Source organism: Oratosquilla oratoria, chromosome 6, assembly GCF_046742065.1.
Source record: "Oratosquilla oratoria isolate Oo_2021 chromosome 6, ASM4674206v1, whole genome shotgun sequence".
NCBI lineage: Eukaryota > Metazoa > Arthropoda > Malacostraca > Stomatopoda > Squillidae > Oratosquilla > Oratosquilla oratoria.
In genome coordinates, this window is record NC_134782.1 from 66171116 (window position 1) to 66192454 (window position 21339).

The 21339-nt window shown below is 40.2% G+C and overlaps 2 protein-coding genes across 4 annotated transcripts in view; both read left to right on the plus strand.

Annotated features, from left to right (window-relative positions):
- Positions 1-15071, plus strand: part of LOC143026535 (uncharacterized) — a 15310-nt gene extending 239 nt beyond the window's left edge. For 2 of the 3 annotated variants that reach the window (XM_076187096.1, XM_076187095.1), the window contains exons 2-5: positions 10914-11027; positions 11382-11582; positions 12124-12270; positions 13194-15071. In XM_076187096.1, coding sequence (XP_076043211.1) covers positions 10935-11027; positions 11382-11582; positions 12124-12270; positions 13194-13403 — 651 coding nt within the window. In that variant the 5' untranslated portion in view covers positions 10914-10934 and the 3' untranslated portion in view covers positions 13404-15071. Of the gene's footprint in view, positions 1-8654; positions 8709-10913; positions 11028-11381; positions 11583-12123; positions 12271-13193 lie in introns of those variants that run through there. The other variant, XM_076187097.1, reaches the window with a different exon arrangement.
- Positions 15072-20980: 5909 nt separating this feature from the next.
- The window catches only part of LOC143026544 (uncharacterized), a 339242-nt gene continuing 338883 nt past the window's right edge, over positions 20981-21339 (plus strand). The window contains exon 1 of the mRNA XM_076187114.1: positions 20981-20992. The gene's annotated coding sequence lies outside the window, so the exon portion shown is untranslated. The remainder of the gene's footprint in view (positions 20993-21339) is intronic.

Genomic DNA, 21339 nt, shown 5'->3' on the forward strand with positions numbered 1-21339 from the left:
GGAATGGAGTAACTTGCAAGAGACTATATGGACTACAGCGTTTCCCAACCTTTTCCGACCATAGCACCCCCCTGTTGTCATGTCTGAGCAGTGCAGCACCTCTATCTTGTACATATTAGAAGGATTTAAGAAAGTGAAGTGTACTGCTTGATGATTTATTTTCTCGATTCCTTAGAACTGAAACAAATTGACAATATTGTTTATAAAAGAAATAAGAACACCCTAGAAAAATAAAATAGCACAACTAGGTAACCAATAATACATATGTCAATGTGATTTTTGTGTGCATCTTCCCAGCAACCCTATAATTGATTTCAGCACCCCAGGTTGGGAAACGCTGGGCTTCCTTACCACCCGTCATCTCTATCAGCGCTCACCACGAGATGGTTACTAAGCCCACTCCGTTCGTTAACCACTGTGTTGGTAAACCAGCCTTTCGTTTCCCGAGAATTGTCCAATTTAAATTCATCACTACGAGTCCTGCCTCGCTGTTTTAAGGCTATTTTAAGGCTGTTTTAAGGCTATCTTAAGGCTGTTTTAAGGGCTATTTTTCCTCCGATAGTTGAAGCAGATTAGCAGTCCGCAGCTAACGGGAAGGAATATGATATGTTATCAAATGGTATTCTATGTAAATTGTTGTTAAGAAAAAAAGTTTGCCATAATTATTTCACGGAGGAAAAAATCTGGAGGTGAGAGGTACCGTCGATTAATCGGAGATTGGAGGAAAAATATCCCAGAGTAATAACACCTCAAACCGGCACACATACAGAACCTCGGTTTTGAGCAGACTGTAGTGGGAAGTCGGATAAACGAAACACTGTATTTGATACGAGGCAACGAAAATATAAAATGGGAAAGTCGACCAGGCATTGGCAGGAGCGGGGCAAGTGAACAACGACGAGGAAAACGGATCCAGACTGCTTTCACCACGCAGTTCCACGAGAATGGAGGTTGTGTAAAAGATAATATAATAAATAAGATAAAAATAGTAGTGGTAGTAGTAGTAGCAGTAGTAGTAGTAGCAGCAGCAGCAGCAGTAGTAGTAGCAGTAATAGTAGAAGTAGTAGTAGTTGTAGTAGTAGTAGTCATATTAGTAGAAGTAGTAGTAGTAATAGTATAGTAGTAGTGGTAGTAGTAGTAGTAGTTGTAGTAGAAATGGAAGTAGTGGTCTCGTGCAGTCTCCTTCATTCTTATGTTCTTATTAGTGGTAACAGTAGTAGTGGTAGAAGTTTTAGTAGTAGTTGTATTAGCAGTGGTAGTAGCAGTAATATTGGTAGTGGTAGTAGTAGTGGTAGTAGCAGTAGTAGTGGTAATAGTAGTAGTAGTGTAGTAGTAGTAGTAGTAGTGATAGTAGTAGTAATCGTAGGAGGAGGAGGAGGAAAGAGTCAAAGCTGACAGCTCGAGGCCTTGGGGCCTGTCAGGAGATCGAGTGTCAGCCCCCCTGGGTATGTCGATGGGTGGGGGAAATGATTGTATCTGACGTCCCCACCGCTGGCTCCACCTTTATTGGTAACAAAGGTGTTCACCATCCCATATTCTCCGCGATGGAGATAGAATGTTTGTTGCTGACTTGATATCCATTTTGATGTGCATGGCCATCTCTTGAAGTGTGAACAGTGCATAGATTATGTAGAAATATGTAAAAATGTTATGTCATAAATGTGTTTACATTTGCATACGGTTAAAGACTTTTGAGTGGTGACTGTCCGTTGTGTGCTCTTCCGACGGTGCTGCTTAGCAACATCAGAAAGCGAGTGTTCCGCCTTGAGAGGCCACTGCAGGATCCCCTCTCGCATTCCTCGGCTTAAATTGGGTTGATAGGAACGTGTAGCTCATACATACACATACACAATCGTAAGCGAGGCCTGCTGGTGTAATGGTAAGCTTTCGAGGGCTTAAAGATATGTTTACCAATGGCTACAGCCTCTTTTGTTTATAATTTAGTCAACTTCAGTCCATGATATGTGATTTATATACATACTATATACTATGAACGGATGTGACCCAGGAACGGAACCCTGAGGGACTCCACTTTTAGTAATTTCCAAGTTGGATGCGTTGCCAATATGAACAAAAGACTAATTTAGTTGCTTTGCCAATAAGAACAAAACACCAAATTAGTTGGTTTCCTCCACTATCAGGTGATGAAAGTTCAGTTAATAGTTATTCTTATAAGAAAGTAAATAGGTTCTTCTGCGTCTAGGTGAGTGGAATTTGTAAACTGCTCCTTCCGTCGTAGTTTGAAGTGAATTGTCAAGCTCGGTAATGTTGGTTATGTCAAGATGTTTGAAACCACAGTGACTGTTGCTTGTTTCATTGTTGTTCCCTAAATGATGTCCAGGGCTTGGGTTATATTACTTCATCAGTTTTCCTATGACTGAGCTTAGATGTCATCTGGTTTCTGGTTTCCGTTCGTTTATGAAGTCTGTCAGTTTGCACTCTGAAAACACCCGTGAGATTTTTGTGGTTGACTGGGACTACACCAAGAAAACTGTAACTCTCAAATTCATTTGTAGAAAGAAACATTACTGAACTCTGTTATTGAAGAAACTCTTTGGTCATAATATGAATGTTACCTTAGGAGTGTACAAGCCATGTGGTTTTATTATCAATAAAACTGTAAATAATTCATCCAACCACAAAGATCCTGAGACAGCCCAAAGTAACCAATTAGACTCAAGTTGAGTGAAACCCTTTGGTCATAATATGAATGTTACCTTAGGAGTGTACAAGCCATGTGGTTTTATTATCAATAAAACTGTAAATAATTCATCCAACCACAGAGATCCTGAGACAGCCCAAAGTAACCAATTAGACTCAAGTTGAGTGAAATCGATGTGTAACCTTCCTCTTAGTTCTTTTTCTTCTCTTTTCTTTTTGTCTCTATACTGTTTGCTCATTTGTAATATATATGCATTCCCTGAATATGTCAATATAGACGAAAACGTTTATAGACTACGTGTCTTATTTCCAAATGGTTTTCATAAAAGAAAGGGAGACTACACACACACACACACACACACACACACACACACACACACACACACACACACACACACACACACACACACACACACACAAACACACACACACACAAACACACACACACACACACACACACACACACACACACACACACACACACACACACACACACACACACACACACACACACACACACACACACGATAGAAATAGAGATGGAAGAAAACTTCCCTTCCTCGATACACTCACACACCGTGAGGGTAGCAGCGCTAAATTCTCTGTCTATAGAAAACCCACAAACAGAAACTACTTCATACACTACCTCTCACGGCATAGCACGAGAAGAAGTCCGGTGTAATAATATATTTCTACCTACGGGCTAGAAGAATATGCAGTGATGAATTTCTGGCAGACGAAATAACATACATAACCGAGGCCTTCCGTAAACTCATGTACCCCTCAGGTCTTCCACACAAATTAAATAACAAAGTGTTGGTGATATCAAGAACCAACAACAGATCGACCAAAGAGGATTACTTTGTTGTACTATACACAAAAGGAGCGGAAGCAATTGCCAACTTTCTAACCAACACATAGCGCATGCCGAGGGATTAAGGATCAGAAACATAGTGAGTAAGAGGGAGAACAAGAATGTCATAAACCAGAACAGAATTGTGCACAAGATTCCATGGGGAGGTTGTCCGGCCAGCGATTTTTTTTTTTTTTTCCCCCTCCGCGAGGAAGAGGAGGCGAATCAAGTAGAGAAGAAAAGTAAAAGGTGCAGATGGAGAGATGATAATAGAAGAGAAGGCAGTGAGAGGAAGGTGGGCAGAGTATTTTAGGGAGTTGCTAAATGTGAAGGAGGATAGGGAAGGAAAGATAGCTGCAGTGGGAAATGCTAAGAAAATGGGAGTGGTGAGTGAGGAGAATGGAGGAGAAATAAGGAAGGATGAGGTGAAGGCAGTTGTTAAGATGATGAAAGCAGGTAAGGCACCTGGTCTGGATGGATGCCATGCAGAATGTCTGAAAAAGGGAGGTACAGTGATGGTGGACTGGTTGGTGAAGTTATTTAATGTTTGTTTAAGAGAGGGTAGAGTGCCGGAGGACTGGAGGAGTGCCTGTATAGTTCCTCTTTACAAGGGAAAAGGGGACAAGTGTGAATGTAGTAGTTTCAGAGGGATTAGCTTGTTAAGTGTAGTTGGGAAGGCTTATGGGAGGATCTTGATTGAGAGGATTAGGAGAGGAACAGAAGGAGTAATTGGTGAGGAACAGTGTGGATTTAGGACAGGTAGAGGTTGTGTAGATCAGATCTTTGTGGTAAGACAGATATGTGAGAAAGCTATAGGAAAGGGGAAGGATGTTTTTTGGGCTTTTATGGATCTGGAAAAGGCTTATGATAGGGTAGACAGAAAGGCACTGTGGGAGGTTATGGAGATATACGGGATAGGAGGAAAGCTTCTGGGAGCTGTCAAGATTTTTTTATGAGAGTAGTAGAGCTTGTGTCAGGATTGGAATTGGAGAGAGTGAGTGGTTCGAGGTAAAGGTGGGACTTCGTCAAGGATGCGTTATGTCGCCCTGGCTGTTCAACTTATACATGGATGGGGTGGTGCGAGAGGTAAATGCAAGGGTAGTGGGCAAGGGATTGGAGATGGCCAAAGAAAATGGAGAAAAGTGGGAGGTGAGCCAGCTGTTGTTTACGGACGACACCGCGCTTGTGGCAGGATCGGAGGAGGGATTGAGGAAGCTGGTGGCAGAGTTTGGGAGAGTATGTGATAGAAGAAAGCTAAAGATAAATGTGGGTAAAAGTAAGGTGATAAGATGTACTAGGGGGGAAAGTGGCGGTAGACTGGAGGTGAGCATTAAAGGAGAGCGACTGGAGGAAGTAGATAGTTTTAGATACTTGGGTGCAAATGTGGCAGGAAAAGGTGGAGTGGAGGTGGAGGTAGAATATAGGTTGAAAGAAGCGAGTAAATGCCTTGGTGGATTAAGAAGTGTAATGAGGAATAGACATTTGGGAATGGATGCTAAGAGGTTATATGAAGGAGTGATTGTGCCAACAGCATTGTACGGGGCAGAAACATGGAACATGAAAGAGGAAGAGAGGAGTTTGAATATGTTTGAGATGAGGTGTCTCAGAAGTATGATAGGGGTTACTAGCCTGTATAGAGTGAGGAATGAGGAGTAGAACAGGGGTGGAAAAGGAGCTGGGAGTTAGGGTTGATGAAAGAGTATTAGGATGATTTGGACACATGGAAAGAATGAGTGAAGAAAGACTAGTAAAAGAGGTATGGAAGGCAGATGTGGAGGGAGTGAACATGAGGGGACGTCCTAGGATGAGGTGGATGGATGGGGTGAAGGGGGCTTTGGGGAGGAGGGGAATGTCTGTTGAGGAAGGACGGGAGAGGACAGAAGACAGGGGTGAATGGAGAATGGTTGTATATGGATTATAGTGTGATTGGGTGAGGTAGTATGTGTGAGCAAAATTTGACGCAGCCCGAAGGGATTTCTCCCCGTCCTCTTCTTTTATGCAATGGGGGGACGGAGAGGGGGGGTCGCCGATTTAATGAAGCGGCCTTGCTGTGGATGTGCTTATCTTGCGACACTGCTTCTGACCCAGGGCAGTGGACAAGGTGCAGGGATGACCCGTCATCCAGGAGGTGCTCAGATAAGAGGGAGGGTGGAGGGGTGTGGAGTGTATTCAGGGATGGAATGGGTGGAAATGATTTTATGCCTTTCCCTTTTTGGCTACCTCCCTTGTAAGGGGGAAATAGCCTTGGTATATGTATGTATGTATGTATGTATGAGACTTGCGGACCCAAATATGAACTCATTTGCATACAGCCAATCAGAACGCACCTGACTCGAAAGTTCACTCAACTTGATTCAAAACATTGAAAATGTTGGCGGTGCATAACAACTTTCGATTGTGTTCACATTCTGATCGCCCTCTTATTGATTCTAAACTATAACTTTGGTTAACGGTAAGTTTGAAAAGAAGAAGTAAAACATATAGAACATTTTGACCTGAAACAGTGGAAAGAACTGGACAAATCTTGGAAAAAAACAACAACTAATTTCTTGAAGCATAGTCTAGAGTCTATACCGTAGCGCTGGTCTTTTCCTCGATCATACACTAAGCCCTAGTAGAGCTTGTGTCAGGATTAGAAATGGAGAGATTGAATGGTTTGAGGTAAAGGTGGGACTTCGTCAGAGATGTGTTATGTCTCCCTGGCTGTTCAATCTATACATGGATGGGGGTAGTGCGAGAGGTGAATGCAAGGGTAGTGGATCAGGGATTGAAGATGGTTAAAGAAAATGGAGAAAAGTGGGAAATAAGCCAGTTGTTGTTTGATGACGACACTGCGCTTGTAGCAGGATCAGAGGAGGGATTGAGGAAGTTAGTGACAGAGTTTGAGAAGGTGTGTAAAAGAAGAAAGCTGAAGATAAATGTGGGCAAAAGTAAGGTGATGAGATGTACAAGGAGAGAGAGTGACAGCAGGCTGGAAGTGAATATTAAGTGTGAGAGACTGGAATAAGTGGATAGTTTTAGATACTTGGGTGTGAATGTAGCAGGAAAGGGAGGAGTGGAGGTGGAAATAGAATGTAGATTGAGGGAAGCGAGTAAATGCCTTGGTGGATTAAAAAGTGTAATGAGAAATAGACATCTGGGAATGGATGCTAAGAGGTTATATGAAGGAGTGATTGTGCCGACAGCACTGTACGGGGCAGAAACATGGAACATAAGAGAGGAAGAGAGGAGTTTGAATGTGTTTAAGATGAAATGTCTGAGAAGTATGATAGGGGTTACTAGGCTAGATAGAGTAAGAAATGAGGAGGTGAGGAGGAGAACAGGGGTGGAAAGGGAACTGACAGATAGGGTTGATGAAAGAGTATTAGGATGGTTTAGACACATGGAAAAAATGAGTGAAGAAAGATTAGCAAAAGAGGTGTGGAAAGCAGAGGTGGAAGGAGTGAATATGAGGGATGTCCTAGGATGAGATGGATGGATGGGGTGAAAGGGGCATTACAAAAGAGAGGAACATCTGTTGAGGAAGGACGGGAGAGGACAGAAGATAGGGGTGAATGGAAAAGGGTTGTATATGGATGATGCTGTAATGTATGAGGGGGAGTGGGTGGGGGATGGGGGGGTAAGGAAGTATGTATGAGAAAAATTTGACGAAGCCCAAAGGGATTTCTTCCCGTCTTCTCCTTTTCTGCATGAGGGGATGGTGAGGGGAGGGGGTCGCCGAATTTATGAAGCGGCCTTGCTGTGGATGTGCTGTGCCTTGCGACACTGCTTCTGACCCAGGGCAGTGGACAGGATGCAGGGATGACCCGTCATCCAGGAGGTGCCAAGATAAGATGGAGGGAGGAGGGTGGAGGGGAGTGGAATATGTAGGGAATGGAATGGGTGGGAGTGGTTTCTATGCCTTTTTCTTTTTGGCTACCTCCCTTGTAAGGGGGAAAAGGCCGTTGGTATATGTATGTATGTGTTGCTTGATTTAAAACATCCCCTTTTCCTGCACGTCTCTCTAGGATAGCATCTGTTTTTGGTGTTCTGGCTGCAACTGCTGTTTGCCTCAGCTTTTCAATAAGGGTAGCTGCATGACGATCCTTCAATCCATCTCTTATGGCTAGTTGCAGTGAATGTACAGCACAACGCATATGTTTAATTGTAAATAATTTAGATACTTCTTCAACAATAATATCTAAAATATTACAGTTCTGTTCTGGCTTTTCTGTTAGTCTTGATACTGTTCCAGGAATGTTCTCCTCATCGTCCCATGTTTTCGTACTTTCTTTAGTAGCTTTATTTATTTTATCAAATGTGCTCAACTTATTTGGAGCGTTATCAGTAACAATACATAGAACTTTCTTTTATAATTCCAAGACCTTCTAATACTTCTTCCAAGACCTTCTAATACTTCTTCCGAAGATATTCACCAGTGTGATGTGTCTGAGCGGGCTTCACTGTCAAAACCTGACGTGGCGTGTGTAAGCATTAATTTTAATAAAGACAAAGCATCCCTTTACATTTTTTAAGTTCTCCTTTCTTATATTTAGCTTCTTTAATTACAAGTCTCTTTATATTTTCTCTTTACAGTGAAACTCCAACTTTTCTAGCCATTTCTTCATTTAAACCTAGAAAGGCTGATTGTGAAAAAAAATATATAGGTACACTATTTTTTACCGTCATTTCAATTACCTAACTCTTTAATTTCTGTGATGTCATTGTTACGGTAACTATCAGAAGTAAAGAAAGTTGATAATTGGGATTGTCTTCCTGAAAAATTCCCATCTTTCTTAGCTGAAGTAGCTACCTCCCTTGGAAGGGGGAAAAAGCCTTGGTATATGTATGTATGTATATGTAGATGGAGTGATTACATTACTCTCTTCTTTATCTTCTCTATTTACTTCTTCAAACTCCTTCGGATGATAGCATTGCAAATGTCTTTTCAAATTTGGCGCTCTTGTAGGAGCACTCTTTGTGGAACGAGTGGAACTACTGATTTTTGAATCGCATAATTTTTCACTATCATTATATATGGTACATTGACACTGATCATATTTTCCATCTGTTGTGAATGTAAAGTATTCAAACATTGCTAACTTTGATGGAACTCTTTTTGCCATTCTTATTTTTATGAAAGTAGCAGTTGCCGACAAGACTGACGAGTTAAACACCTTTATTTGTAACAGCGGGCTGGAAGTGAACATTACGGGTGAGAATCTGGAAGAAGTGGATAGTTTTAGATACTTATTTTTGTGGAAGGGCGTTAATGGTCCAAACTTATGTAACTTTTTAAATTTGTGAATATTCGATATTAGTCTTAGATATAACACATCAGAATGAAATACTTCATGAAAATGAAAAAAATAGGATATTCGAGTAGGTATCTGCAATATTTGAAATTAAAACATACAATATATATATAGGACTATTAGCCGTATGCAAAGAAGAAATTATACTGTCCCCTTAAATTTACTATAGCTCATTTTTCCTAAACCGTACACTTGAAGAAATGGATTCAATAATTGTGTGAAGTTAGGTTAGTCAAAATGGTTAGGTTAGTTTAGTAGACCTAGGTTTGGTTAGGTTAGTAGGCCTAGGTTAACTTAGTAGACCTAGTTTAGGTTAGTAGGCCAGTCTCAGTTTAGGTTAGCAGGCCTAGGTTAGGTTAGTGGGCTTAGGTTAGGTTATTATAGGCCTTGGTTAGGTCAGTAGACTTAGGTTAGTCGACCTAGGTTAGGTTAGTAGGCCTAGTACACCTCAACAATAACCCATTTAAGATAATGTAATATAATAATTTCTGTATTCCACATTTGAGCATTGGCATAATATTTATCTTCTATTCTTTTTTCATTTTGTAAGTCAACATTTAATATGCAGGTTACATCACATAACTGTCTCAACTGACACAGTTCACAACACTAGTTAAATTATGTGGCTTAAAACAGTACTGACAATTTTAAAAGTAACTAGGTCTAATCTAGGTTTATCTTTATTGAAATACCGTTTTCCATTTTCAAATAATTACTAATAAAGTAAGTATAAAGTCATAACTTATAATTTTAGCTAAAAAAACAACTTTGTCATGGAGATTTTCTCTTTAGTCGATGTGTTCTCAGTTACACCGGAATAGAACAAACATGACATTCTTAAACATTGAGCAAACCCACATTTTTTTTTTATAAATGTACACAGAATATCACAAGGAATGTGATATATTTCCCCCTATCGCACCTCATAAAATGAATACATTATTAACTTTCCGTGTTCTAGTAGAAGTCCGCACAATACACACTGCATTTACTCTGCTTCAGGAGTAAATCTTATGGATATGAGTTCGGTGCAAAGTCATTATCGTCATTTGAACATGTTTGATACAATAATACTGGAATGTATATGGACCATATATAATTTCTTTATATTATTACTTATTGCCCTTCATACTGTTTTCATACCTTACATTGCATAACAATTACTGACACCAGTAGCTATGCGATCATTAGATGCACATTTAGCATACTTTTGGACAGATCTTATAATGCGTATGATACAAGACATGGCAGAACATGTTTGATACGGTTTTCGTACCTCTCTTCCTTCCCTAAAGCATTGAAATAACTGACACCAGTATCTCATGATTTCAATGTATATAATAAATATATATATAATTTACGATTAAACAGAATATGTGTTCAGGACATTCCAATTATCTATTAAGGATTTGTTTCTACTCTTGATAGCCATATTATAATGTTAAAAAGTAGAGAGGGAAAAAAAGAGGATAGGGGAAAAAGAGAGTTTATTGTGGTAGTCTACAGTTGACCGTTGAAATCATAATCATCCTACTGATTGGCAACGCTGCAGTGGGAGGAGCCACCATATTGGTGGAATGGTAGAAAAGATGCATATAGAACTTGGCAGGAATATTACAGCTTCCATGACCCTGTACTAAAACAGAATGCGAAACATTAATGTGTATATTTACTTTGTTAAAAAGTACACAATACTTTATCAAAATTATCGGTCTATGCATTAAATTGAAAGCAGCATTACACAAAGAGGATTGGAGGTTGAGAGTAATGGCCACGAAGATAAGAGGATAAGATTTATTACAATTCTTGATATAAAACAGTGATGTTTTATAAAGAGTGTGCAATGTATAACTTTACACACTAAACTAGGGCAAAAAAGTGTAAATTCAACTAGAGTCGGAATCGGTATAGTTTTACCGATTACGACTCTGACTCCAGAGGCCCCATAATTGTTTCCGACTCAGACTTCGCAGCCCTGAGAATGTGTGTGTGTGTGTGGGGGGGGGGGGGGTCGCGCGCGCGATTTCTACTCTATGGCTGTATGGGTGATGTCAGACTCATTCTCATTGGCGTTATCACGTGACCCTCGCTCTTCTTCTCGGCAGAACCTGGCAGCAGCAGCAGAGATGGCCGACCTGGAATATGGTGTAACGAAACCGGAGGACGTGGACGAACTGAACCAGTTCTTAGCTGAGTCCTTCTTCCCCCGCGAGCCCATGGTAGGTTCCTCGAGGAGGGTGTGTGTGTCTGTGTATGTGTGCATGTAATAATTTCCCATAACTGTTGTGATTTACCTGACATTACATAAATCGTGCTTCTGTCCTACTCTCCTTGATTCGACGTGATGTGATCTTCTTTCCACCCTGAAAACACGACCCATTTTCTTTTGTCTACTACATCTACAATACGCAGGTCTATCTAGCTGTGCAATTCACCGTGATATTAGATCACGTATTAAACTCACGATCGACAGTTATCATCTTCCAACGGGTGACGAAATACATATGTGCACATATGCAGCATATGCGTATGTACAAGTACATAAGTATTCCACTCCTATTTTTCTCTCGCAGACTATGGGCCTCGAGATGACCTGGGAGGATCACCGGAAATGGGTGACGGATTCTATGGGTGTATGGGCTTCCTGTGCCGCTTCGTTCCTCGTCAGAGACAAGTCCAAAGGCAACAGGATCGTCGGAGTGAGACTTTCCAAGTTTGCAGGAAGGGACAGCGGGCTAACTTTCGAAGAGGGCTTAAAGACGGCCACTGGAAAGGTAAGGAGAGACAATAAGAGAGCTGACTATCGGCGATTGTTCTTTTCCTCTTCTTAACAGCTGGGGGGGACACAGATACAGAACATACTGATACAAAACAGGCAACAGTCCAACATTTCTTCTTGGAGAGACCCCTAGCATGACCCCCGAGGATTGTTCTTGACTACTGCGGGGCTGTGAATTTACATTCAGCGAAGCATGAGGCTATAATCAGTACACCTCTACCCACATCTCTTGGAGTTATATCTCAAAAGGCCCAGGAGTATAAACATGTAGACTGAAGTCTGAATGTGTTTATTATGGGGTTTACATACAATGGAGTTCCAGATTATAAGCTAGATGGCGACATCGCCAGTATCTTATCCGTCTTAAACGGGGGAGGTGGGGAGATTGTGTACAAAATTTAGAAGCAAAAAATTACTTTATCGCTAGACATTCCTTTTCTCTGAGCACACTGACTTAAAATCTTTATTTCCTCAGCATGATTCTTATAAACTTCAGGAGTTTTTTATTTATTTTTATTGTTGACCCAACATTTCAGACGAAAATATTCCTGAACATACTTTGTGAAATGGAGTCGGCGATCAACGTCTTTGAAGATGAAAGTATCGATAAAGCACTTGACTTCGTGATTCTTTGTGTGCACAAGGACTACGTCGGGAAAGGAATTGCCACCAAGTTAGTCGAGGTATGTTGAACGTAGTCACACTGTACCACTGAGAGGCCAAACCCTTGTTCACTATAAACCCACTATCGGAGAAATAATAACGGAAGTACAGGGAAACTGTATATTTCGACTACTATCTGTAGTCCTCTTCAGAATGCTGAAGAGGACTACAGATAGTAGTCGAAATATACAGTTTCCCTGTACGTCCGTTATTATTTCTCCGATAGTGAGTTTATAGTGAACATTTACAAATGTGTTATAACATACCAATTTCCAGCCAAACCCTTCTTAATAAATTTATTAGTGCCCTTACTCTCCAGATTTCTGTGTCTTGCCAGTCTTGGTTTTCCACGCCCCCCTCTCCTCCTCCTCCACCACTTCCGCCTATTCCTTCATCACCTTCTATCTCGTTCACCCATTCCGTCATCCCTAGTCTTGTTGGAGTAAAAGTAAGCCTTTAGTTTATTTCATACAATACCCATCATGCTTCTCTGTGGATCTGACTGTCTGTAGGTCTACTTTTCCACGGTTTTCTTACAAGAATGCTCTTGTGTTAGTTTACAACATTACGCTTTCCTAACATTGTTTACATCCGCAGAACCATCTTCTAGCAAGGCCAGAATATTCTTTTGAGTATGAGCCCTAATTTGTGGAATGGAGTGTATCTAAATGAATACAAAAACACAAAACACATACGGACAGTGAGAAAGGCGAGACGTATACACACACACACTGGCCAATAGTTCTGTGGACCATTTTCATTTCTGACCATGGGAGAGCAGTGTTCACGTATTTCCCTGTCAATCACGTTAGTTATATCACCAGACGTCACCAGTCACTCACATCTGAATGTATACATATGAACTCCTCCGTTTTTATCATTATTATTATTGTTGTTGTTGTTGTTATTGTTATTATTATTAAAGATAAGTCTTGGCCAACAGATGGCTGAGAAGCGGGGAAAGGAGCTAGGTGCCCAGATCGTCGGGGTCCAGGCAACCAATTGCATCAGCCAGAACCTCTTCAAGAAGATGGGCTACACAGTAAGGAAGACGGTCGTCTACGGAACCTACGAGTTCGAGGGCAAACGTGTATTCAACACTAGTCTTCAGGGAAAGACCACTTGCCTCCAGATTCTGACCAAACCCTTGTAATTGACTGGATGTCTTTGCCCAAAACGCTCTTGGGCGCCAAATAAGAAATTGCAATAAGAGTAATAACGGTACCTGGTATAGTTTTCCATCAAGTCGATACAAAAATGCAGCTTCCATAACAATATTATATATGGTACTCTTTTATTTTTACATGATTCAATGAATCGCTATTTCTACCTTAACCAGTGCATGTCGCCATCATAAAAGTTTAGGTCTATTAAATATAAAACACTGAATTCTCTCTTCCTGGCAGTATTCCATTTCTCACAAGATGTCTAGGTCATCCATCCCTGATTACTTGATTATTATCTTTATTGTGTGTATATGCATATATGCACAAGGAGGCAAAGTCCGACTGTCGTCTCCCAGCAACGCCGCCTGGGTGATGCCAACGACAGTGGCGAAGCAACGTCAAGTCCATCAAGCTTGTAGTGGATAATTAGTGGATAACACCTGTTTTTACAAAGGCTGAGCATGTCGACAGGAGACCTTTTGGTCCATAACTAGGTCGGATGCTACGACACTGACCCAGGGACAGAAATAGCTCACGAGATAGAGGACCTCAGTATCAAGTTAGGTGGTAGGTGAGGAGCCGACACCAAGAGGCGCTGAGTAGCTGCGGCCGAGGCCGCCACCTTTGCTGTATGCGCTTGGATTGTTGGGTCAGGTAACAATCGCTTCTAGGAATCGGAGAGGAGAGCGGGATTCGAACCCGGCACGACTACGATGACGTCACCAGCACACTAGTATCAATTTAGATACCCTCAATACAGGAGCCTCATGGAAAAACATCATTGGCGAACTCAGGAAATGAGGATCCTCCATTCATCAAGTATTACAAGAGAGATGATGTGGTGACCGGGGCGATTGAAGAAGGCTGACAGGTCGACATAGATCTACCAGGCGGCGAGAAGGGTGAGAAATGGAGACACACGCGCTGGTCGATAGTTCTGTAGACCGTTTTCTTTTCTCATAATGGGAGAACAGTATTCTCCAGTTTCCACTGTTGGACTTCTGGAAGAAGTATGATGCCTCTGCGCGGTACATAACTTCTGTACGATCATTCAGCATCCAACTCATAACCTGTCTTGCATGCACCTTCATTTCTATCTTCTTTAGAAAGTGTCATTCCTCCCGTCTCTATTCATACCATACGAGTTAAAATGACTTCCAATATTGACATTTTCTTTATGGAGACCTAACTAACGTATCACTTAGTCGTTTGTACTTAGTTTTACTTATCTGCATAGTTCCATTCCTAATATCAGTTGTATATAATTTCCATTTTTTTTTTTTTTACACAACCACACTTGTTTCCTGTTCTTTTGTGGACTTCTTGTTTTATTTTTCCGTTGAAATTACTCCCAAAATTTCATCTGTTGTGTCTTTGTATCACTGATAAGCTTGGTTTTATTTGTCTATATAAAAAATTCCGTATCATCGTTGTCAATGTAACTTGTTTCCTACATTTTGTATTTAACCAGGTTTTTTTTTTATCTGTGCTAGGGCGTTCTTTGCTTTCGAATATACAGTTGTTCACCTTTTCGCTGTACATTCTTAATAACTGTTCATATTTGTCATTTAATAGTTTATTAACTTTATGTAATACCAATATTTTTCTCTGAAGTGAATATAAACTCTGCATAACTTTATCTTTCAAACAAAGAACATATTTTTCCTTATCCTTATATATATATCCTAAAAAACGTAAAATTTTACTTTGAACTTTCGTTGTCTTGTAGAAGGTATGTAAAAGACGTGCCAGAGAAAGCTGTGGAGCGTGTTTGAATGAAATAGAGGAAATTCCGTTGAAGGCTGTCATTCTTTTTTTTTTCGTGAACATGAAGATATGAGGCGCTCCATGCCAGACAGGCGAAGACGCCTATGTTTTGAGTTGTCGCTATCCAACGTTTGACCCAATGAAGCGCCTCAAAGAAAACGTATTTTTGAGGCTTGGAGGGGATGGCCGGGTACGTTAAGGTTGCGTAATGTCGCTGTGGTTGTCCAACGTGTTTATGGATGAGGTGGTAAGAGAGGCAAAAACTAGAATGCTAGACAAAAATCTAGAAAATCTAAAGACCTAAAAATTGCTAGATATGAATCGATGTGAGGAAGAGGAATGGCATAGGAAGTACACCAGTTAACCAGTAAAGCATTATGTGAGGACTAAGTCATCAACGGTACAATATTTCATTAATTCGAGTTTTATCAAGATGTAGTTGATGAAGTTCATATGAGCGTATTGCTGTGCCAATAAAGATATCATTCTGATGTGGTCCTTTTTCAGATTCACTTGTTAGCAGTTGCCTATTCCACATAAACCATATTTGCGGATGACACTGAGCTTGTGGCTGATTCTGAGCAGATGCTGAAGTAGTCGGTGACTAGGCCAGGGAGCATATGCAACAGAAGAGAATTACGAGTGATGCGATGTACAAGGAATGATGTCATGGGGTTTTGAGAATGTGGAGAATTCTAAGTATCTGTGGTCACATGTGACGGTCAATGGAAACGAGGATATAAATGCGTATCACAAAACAAAACAAACTAATCTGTTTGAGAAATTTTGTAGGTGTTATAAGTATGGATAGAATGAGCAATGTAGAAGTGAGACAGAACAATAGTATAAAGAAATCTCAGTGCTGAGATCTTGTGGGTATATGGAAACAGCGAGTGAGGAAAGACTAACCCAGGCAATATGGAAAATAAACGTGGGTGGAGTGAGCTCTGGAGGGAGACCGACAATGTGATGGATGGACTGATTGGGGTTATATTTTGCAGGATATCCATGCACGTTTCAATGTGAATATCGAGCGACATATAGAAAGATACATAGCGAAATATAGATAGGTATAAATAAAGAGAGAAGGGGGGTTTCGCGAGAGTAATAAAAAAAAAGAGAGTAGTGTAGTGAGAGTGAGTGTTAAAGAGAGGAAGAGATTCGTTTCGTACAATTCATTGTCGTATAAAAAGAAGTTTTGTTGAAAATATCTTGGTGATGTTATAGGAAAAATATTCTTAAACACAACGGAAGCTTCTAATTTCAACCGTGATATAACGATTGAATTGTGAAGTGCGCTTCCATAATTATACATACACGGTAAGATGCTGCTAATCACGTGACCCTCTTTTGTTGATGGGGACAGACAGAAGAACAGACGGGGACGACAACAGCTGTTTAAGGTCTTATCTGGAGGAGGGCTCTCACCTTTTTCGCTTTCTCTCATCTTTTATCTTCAATAAGATTCAGGCGATGAAGATACTGGTTTTGTTCACTACCTAATATAATTAATTTATGAAAAATTGTTTCAATTACGTATCCATAGGTCCCACGCGTTTTAAATTGAATATTCGATTAAACTGAATTGAATATTGGATTTTCCTTTTGTTTCAATGCATTTTCTTTTCAAAACCAGATTAAAAATGCCTGTCAGTCATTGCCAAAACTTCCATGAATTTTTTTTTTCTCCCGACACTCAGGAGGTTGCTGGAACTAAAAGAAACTTTAAGCAATTGCTAATGTTGGTTTCTTCGTCCAAGTTAATGTTTTCTTCTCTCCGGAAGTGGCATTGACTGTTCAATTGCCAATAAGCTTAAATAACACATTCTTTGAACATCTAGATTTAATTGGTTTCATAAATGTATCCCCTATCCCAGAGTTGACGCTTTGACGTGGCGGATAGGCTTGAGAATCTTAATGATTACAAAAGCTATGTCGATAGAGAGAAAATCTCTGCGGGGTCACCCATATCGAACAGGTTTTGCAAGAAAGATCAGACAAAGAGCAGCTCACACAAACAGTCGCAGGACCCACTGCTAACTGGCACGTCCATTTCTCTTCCATCTTTGTTTCTTCATTAAAGAATTTTTCCCAACTCTCTTTTTTAAATAAATTTCTAAATTTCCCAAAATCCGTTTTGTTATACATTAGTCTTCCGTTTCTGTGTTTCTCGTTTCTTCCCATATATATTTCCTCTTTTAGTTCGAGCTCAAGTAGTATGTGATCACTCTTCCCAATTGCTGTCTTGTATTCAATTTCATCCACAATTTCAGGCTCTGACACAAATATTAAATATAGTCTCGACAGTTCTTCGTTATTTCCATATCTGGTATTTTCTGTTACCCATTGAGTCATTGTGTATTCAATGATCATGTTAAGTAGTATGTTCCCCCAAAGGTCCTCTCCACCCTTCACTGTCATCTCCCAATGTTCTTCTTAGTCAAAAACACGACTCCTCCACCCTGTTTGTCCTCTCTATTTTTCATCCAGTGATTATATAAACCTTGTCCAACACTATTTGGTGGTAGTAGGTTTTTTTTCCCATAACAAGCACCTGGCTTCGCCATGGGTACTTGGCCTGCGGCGCTGCTCGCTTTGCTCGCGGGGGCGCGACTTAATGGCGTGTCCCTCGCGAAGTGCGCCTATAAGGTCTACGGCAGGCTGGCTCCGTACACCCTTCTCTGATTCCTTTACGTGACGTCGTCTGCGTTCTTCCCTATCATCGTTCAACAACTATTTATCTTCCTCGGTTAACGTATCAATCTCTGACACATTCCTTAAAGTGGCTTTTATCCTTTTTCTCGATGCCGCGATTTTCGCTTTCTCTTCTCTTTTCTGTTCACGTAACTTTTTTGCCTCTTCCTTTTTCTGTTGACGTAATAGTTTCTCGCGTAGTTTCTCTTCTTCAAACCTTTTTTCTTTTTCTAGCCTCTGCTTCGCCTGTTCCTCTATCTGTTTCTTCCGGTCCTCAGCTATCCGCATTTCGTCTTGTTTCTTCTTATTCTGCGCTTCTTCCCTTACTTTCTTTATCGCATACTTGTTCACTCGTTTGGAGCGTAAAAACGCTTTATATGACCTATCGAGATAGTGCATCTGATAGTTTCTGTGGTCAGATTTAGCACTGTTCTTCACAAAATTTGAGTATCCGGCAAAGTAGTGTTTCATAAAATTGTCGGAAAGCCACGTCCGTGGTATCCCCGTCAAAAATCTCTAATTCGTCAAACATTTCATCACAATATTTAAAGTCTTTTAATTCCCGTAGAGTGCTGTTACATTTTAGGACTTTTCGATGAAACTCTCTTACCGACTCTTTGGTCGTGAAAGATTTGACTTTAGCATATAGAGCGGGGAATGTTTGACTATGTTCGGTCCTTAGCTGGTAAAGGTACCGTCTGTTGGACTGCAGAACGGCTTTTGGATTTTTTTTCTGATCTGTCACCCATTTCCAAAAGTGGCGTTGCCGCTTCTTCTTTATGGCCTCGGATTCCTCTGGCATTTCGCCGCCGGTCAACCGCTTGATGACAACGTATGCGGCGTAATAAGTGCGAAATACCTTTACGTGAGTGTACTCACGAGACACGGGTGTCGCCGTTTTACCGTAGGGAGGGTTAGGCATTGAGAGACCGGATTGACATCTGACAAAGTTTATTTTTTTTATTGTATATAGATTATCATTATATCTGGTTTTTCATCCTCCAGATAATCATTTAATTCATCTAATCCTAAAATCAGACCGTCTATGTTGGTATAAGTTACTTTTAATTTTGTTTCCTTTTCCTCCTTGTTTTCTGTTTCCTGTGTTTCCTTTATTTTGATATACCATTTTCTCAGCCTCAAATCTAGCACTCTCAAAAAAAGAAGAAAAAAATCCTTCTTTTCGGTCTTTTCGGTCTTTTTTTTTATTATTATTAGCTTTAATCCTTAATGTCTTTTCTCTCTCTTTTTCCTCATCGCTCATTTCCTTTCTTATCCATATATTTTTGTAGTTTTCACTTTTTGCCAACTTTCCTGTTTTTGCAAATACTTCTGCTATCATTTGTGACGTTAGTTTAATTTTTAGAGGTCGATTCTTTTCTTTTGAGTATTGTCACATTGTATGCACTTCTTCTATTTCCTTTTCTATTTCTTGCCCCTCATCTTGTACTTTCAGTTTTTTTTTTTTTTTGCTATTTCTTTCTTCTCTTTTTCTTTTAAGTATATAGCTAATTGTGTTTTTCCTTTATACCACATACCACAATGCACTTTTTTGTCTGTTGTGTCCCTGACCCAATTTTCCTTCTCTTTGATTATTTTAATAACTGTTTCTTTTTCATTTTCTTGTACCTGTTGTTGGATAATTTCTTTAAATGCTGTTTTTTATTTATTTTCCTGATCTAGTTTCCATTGTTTTTATTTATGTATTCATTTATCTATTTATTTTTGGAGATGTATTTCCCTTATACTATCTCCAACTTTTTCGGTCACCGCTTTAATTTGATCGTTTACCTCTCTTCTCAAAGCCTCACTTTTGCAAGTACCTTCATTTTTCATCATTTCATTTTAATTTTTACTATGATCACTTTTTTTAGGTCACTAACCTCTCTATTATTTTCTGCATTCTGTTTTTTCAACTCACTCACTTCTCTATACACTGCAAGGCACTCGTCCCTCAGATCTATAATTTCCTTTAATTCCGTAACCTCTTGATTCCATGAAATATTCTTATACATCATCTCCCTTTCTAAATCTATATTTTTACCCAGTCTTCTATCATCTCTTGCAAAGCCGGAAAAACCAACATAACTTTCCTCTTCATACCTTTGATTCCGTTGTGGTGTCCCAATATTACAACTTTTCTTTGGGATGACACCTAACGGCGATTCAACTCTGATCACATCTAGTCTTCTTTTGAAAAGTTGCTTTGCCATATTTCTGTCTGCCTTGACCATCCTCCATTTTTGCTTCTTTGTCACTCTCCAATTTCACTTTATTAACTCATTTCGGGCACCTTTAAGCTTTACCTTTCATATACAAATAACAAACTAGGCGTTCGTTTCCTCTAACATAGCGAAAAAGCACTATTCTTCAGAGCTCGTTCGAGACGTCCTTTCCAGTCGGTGGCACGTCGGTATATAAGCATGTATGAATGTATGTACATATGTATATATGTATGTATGTATGTATGTATGTATGTATGTATGTATGTATGCATGTATGTATATATGTATGTATGTATGTATGTATGTACCGAATGTATGTATGCATATATATACTGTATGTATGTATGTATGCATGTATGTATGTATGCATGTATGTATGTATGTATGTATGTATGTATGTATGTATGTATGTATGTATGTATGTATGTAAATTTGTTTCGGACATGTCGGTGACATGTATCACCTGTTCATTTCGATTGTACCAAATAGGCTCCGCCCACTAGTATGACACGCTGTGACCTATTGGTCCATGCGGGGCTGTCTTCTGCAGAAAGAAGCTTTCAATCCATTTGTCCAACGTCGCATCATCCATTGAAAGAAACTTTGTGACCAAATGAAGGCTTGTTTCTCATGTACCGACTTTTCGCCGTACGCCGTCCACAACACGTCGTCGTGCTCTCAACCTTGGGTGTCTGTCGACGCTTTCACACGTCACGACCACGACCACGTGTGAAAGCGTCCATAGACATCCATGGTGGTTTGAAACCACGACGTCGTGTCGTTGACGGCGAATGGCGAAAAGTCGGAGCATAGGGTGGTGGATAGTATCGAGACGTCAAAATCGAACAAACGAAGCCCGGGTGAGGAAGCCACAGCATTCTTGATCGAGTGTAGCAACAACACAATTCCCATGAATTCCCAAGGTCGTAGATTCTCGCCTGGCGTCTGGCATAAGGCAACAAGGATTAAAGTCTCAAGGTCTGCGGGCGATCTTAGCCCTTAATGGCCTTCATTGTGACCGAAATGGCATAAAGGAAACGAAGAGTAGCACACCTGGCCTATGCTGTGACAACCTTGGGTCTACCATGATTATTCTTCTGTTGCACAATGATAAGCTCAGTAAAGCGATGTTTTGATATTCGCCTCAGTGAATCCAAGAAAGATGATATTCTGGCCATGACATTACGTTGACAGAAAGCTAAACATAACATCAAAAGAATGGAGAAGACTGCGAGGC